At 40.9% G+C, this 3,760-nt stretch overlaps 1 protein-coding gene across 1 annotated transcript; it reads left to right on the top strand.

Annotated features, from left to right (window-relative positions):
- Positions 1–1,260: 1,260 nt before the first annotated feature.
- LOC311132278 (homeobox protein Hox-A4-like) lies at positions 1,261–2,515 on the top strand (the record flags this gene model as incomplete). The annotated part of the gene is made up of 2 exons (XM_084165511.1): positions 1,261–1,663; positions 2,190–2,515. The coding sequence occupies 2 exons, from the start codon at positions 1,261–1,263 to the stop codon at positions 2,513–2,515; spliced, it is 729 nt and encodes a 242-aa protein (XP_084021637.1).
- Between the last annotated feature and the right edge of the window lie 1,245 nt (positions 2,516–3,760).

The raw sequence follows: 3,760 nt of genomic DNA, 5'->3' as shown, positions 1-3,760 counted from the left end.
TGTTTAACGTATTAATAATAGGCCTACACTAAATGTATTATTATTATTATTATTATTATTATTATTATCATTATTATTATCATTATTATTATGCCCTTAGTTTTGTTGCTGTTGTAAGCATTATCTGGTGTCCAGCTCAATAGTTTAAAACACTGCACAAATTATGGGTGTTTTATGTTGGATCTTGGAGGAAAGTGAACAGCTTAATGTACAGTAAATGTACTATATTATACCACAGGTTAGTTACAGTCAATCACAGCCATTTGCTTCTCAAAATGACTCGTATAGGCCTGTCTTTTTGGTTACTAAAAAGTGCTTTAGTAGTAGAAAGTGAGTGCATGTTGAACCCTTACTTTTGTTTTGAGTTGCTACAAACTTCAACACAAATGTTACGTTCTCATCAACTAACACTGTTCTTGTATAGCTGAAGTCGCTCTAGATAAGAACATCTTCTAAATGACTAAAATGAAATGAAAATAAGAACCTTTGGCCATGTCAAAATCACTTGCCTTTTTTGGGCCTGCTATTCAGCTGCCATCTTGTATCATCATATGACGAGCCAAATGTAAATTATTTGATGTTATCCTTCTCAAACGTTTCTTAAATTAAAATGCTTAGTTTTCATAGGTTGAAATGACTGAATATAAACCTCCGAGGTGTGTATCGGCGCACATGACATGTTTTCAACCTTGCTTTGTTTTATTGTCTTTCAAATCAAGTGAGATACAGATTTACAGATTTTCATTTTACTCACGGAATTACCAACTCAGAATTGACTAGAAAGGAAAGCATTTTGGAAAGGAGTGGACTGGAAATTAGCTCCAATGTCATCTTTGACAGAAAAGAGAGCAGTTACAGTTTGCTTATTTCCAAAGAGCCCATTCTTTTCCTGTGCAACAGCAAGAGATTCCCATCATCATCATCATCATCATCATATCCTCAAGGCCGTGGTTTAATAACTATTAATTCTAGTTTAGTTTAGGTTATGTGATAAACAAGTGACTTGATTGTTTCTTTCTTGATCTATTTTGATTTAATAAGGAAAACACAACGTAGACTAGTCCGAGCAATTTTCGTTGTGCCAATGCCAGGCTTTCCATTGGTTCCTGTTTACATGATGCCCACAGGAGACGTGGTGATTGGTGGCGGTTTACACGTGATCAGACAACTTTGTACATTTGACAGAGAGTAGGAGGGTTTGGTGGAGATCAGAAAAACGACAGCACGATAAAAATTAGTATTGTTGCACTTCACAAATTAATGATCATGAGTTCGTATTTGATAAACTCGAACTATATCGAACCTTCCTTTCCTCCATGCGACGAATATCAACAGAACGGATACATCCCCGCCTCTACTGAGTACTACGAACGGCCAAAAGATTCGGGCTTTCCCCATCATGAGGAGGCGTCGTATCCGAGGTCAAACTACACAGAACCGAGCTACGACTACGGTAATGTCCCCAGCAATGGACTCGACGATTTTAACGACAGGCATCACGCACAACCTCAGCCCATTGCCCAGAACCATGGCCCAGTCCCAGACGGCGGTGCGGTGGAGGACGTCAGCAAAGACTGCAGCCTCGTCACTGAGTCTTATCCCGGTACACAGAAGGGAAAGGAACCGCCGGTGGTCTATCCCTGGATGAAGAAGGTCCATGTTGGTGAGTTATCGCCACGTTTAAATACCGGAACCACTGAGCAAGCCACCACTGGAACGTATGCACGCCCATTGAGGCAGCACTAGTAGCACCCCTTACAATGGCAATTTACGACCATCGAGCAGCGGGGTCGGTAATTAAGAACCCCTCGTAAATTTTATTGCCTGCCGGGGCCATGAGGTCTTTGTTGCTTTTTAAACCAAACTACCTCCATGGCTGGACCCCAGCCAAAATGTAATATCCAGCCCCGCTGATTTTGTTAATCATTTTCTAAGGCTTGATTTGTCCCTGGATGCGAGCGCTTGTACACATGGGGTCTCCAAATTAAGGTAATTCTACGCAACAGAAATTGAGGCGAAACCCCCACAATACATCGTAGGCTTTATTCCCCCATTAAACTACCAACAAACCTTTATGGAGAAGAACATTTGTAATGTGCCTAGTGGAGATGGTCAGTTTTTGGACTGTAGTGCTTAATGTGGCAGTAACACCTGCTTGCTTGTATGTGTGTGTGCTTGCTTTTCTCTAGTCAATGCTAGTTACAGTGGAGGAGTGCCCAAGAGGTCCCGCACTGCCTATACCCGCCAGCAGGCTCTCGAGCTGGAGAAAGAATTCCACTTCAACCGCTACCTGACCCGACGCAGGCGCGTGGAGATCGCGCACACGATGTGCCTTTCCGAACGTCAGGTGAAGATATGGTTCCAGAACAGAAGGATGAAGTGGAAGAAAGATCACAAGCTTCCGAACACCAAGATCCGCTCTGCAAGTTCATCCTCCGGAGCCCAGCAGCAGCAGCAAATCAAAACTGCCACGCACCAGCAGCTCGTTCCCACGCCGTGCTCCGCGACCCTATAGTGATGGAACCCTCGCGCCAAACCAACAGACTGAGAATGACAAACAGAACACAGAAACGGAATTTTGTGGACCGATTCTCGAGTACGGCCCCCATGGTATTGCCCCCTTCCCTTGGCTGTTGGGCCTGTCACCTCCTTTCAATACCCTTTACCCTCTCAACCTCAACCTCCTCTCTCCGTTTGTTCGCTCTCTCCTAATTTTTTAGCTCGAAATCCGCCACTTGCTGCTCAAGATGGCAACTGAAATGTATTTGTTTATTAAGACAGAAGGAGAAATTACACTCGAATGTATCACAGGATTTTAATGATATGCATCATTGCATAGAATAATAATACAAGAGAATGAGAAGAGAGATAAAGTGAGGCCTCATTTTTATTTTTGTTTAATTCTCATGGAAATATATACTTGAAAAGAAGATAATGTTTTAGGAAAGCTCGGGTTGCCCGTCTGAGACATCTCAGCAGGTTTAGAATGAGACAGGGTCAGAGTTAGGGTTTAGCTCGTGATGTGTGAGTGAGTTGGTTTACTGTTGAATGTGTTAAGTCGTGTAATGTCCAGGTGACTTTCACCCCTAATGAATATAGACAATTCATAGCAAAGGCACAATATTGAATCCATTTTGTCGGCAAAAAAAAGGCAACCTCGTTTGTTTGTTCTTGTAGCAGTGTAGACTAGTTTGTCCATATTTTGTGGTGTGATCTAAACTGTGAATATTTGTATATGTTGTCTGATTAATGGACGTTGTAATAATGTATTGTAATTTAGGCCCGTGCAAGAAACTTTTCCCGTGAAATAAATATGTACTTAAATTATATGGCTGATGTTGGTTTGGATATGATATTGTAGGATATTTCTTAGTAATATGCATTGAGATAGATTAAAGTAATGAATGCTATGGTAACAATGCCATAGCCTATATGTCAAAGGCGGCACAAAGGGCCTGGATATATGATTTAACATGCGCATCATGCTTGTTTTTCTCAAATGTATGACATAACAATACTTTCCATTAAGTTTTTAATGGCGTAACACTATTCCCAAACAGGGATTAAACGTTTGAATTAGCTATCCAGTGCTTCGAATGTGCGTGTGTAATAGATGTTATGCACATAAGCAATACAATTCACCTAATTATGGATATCTATGCACAAAGAAAACAATTCTTTATACATTCAAAAATATCATCTTAAAAAGTTTGTTTCTTACCTTATTTTAACAGAATGAGTTTCAACTTGTTCGGTATGT

Source organism: Coregonus lavaretus (genome assembly GCF_964263955.1).
Source record: "Coregonus lavaretus genome assembly, chromosome: 7".
NCBI classification, from domain to species: Eukaryota; Metazoa; Chordata; class Actinopteri; order Salmoniformes; family Salmonidae; genus Coregonus; species Coregonus lavaretus.
This window is presented reverse-complemented; position numbering and strand designations above follow the sequence as displayed.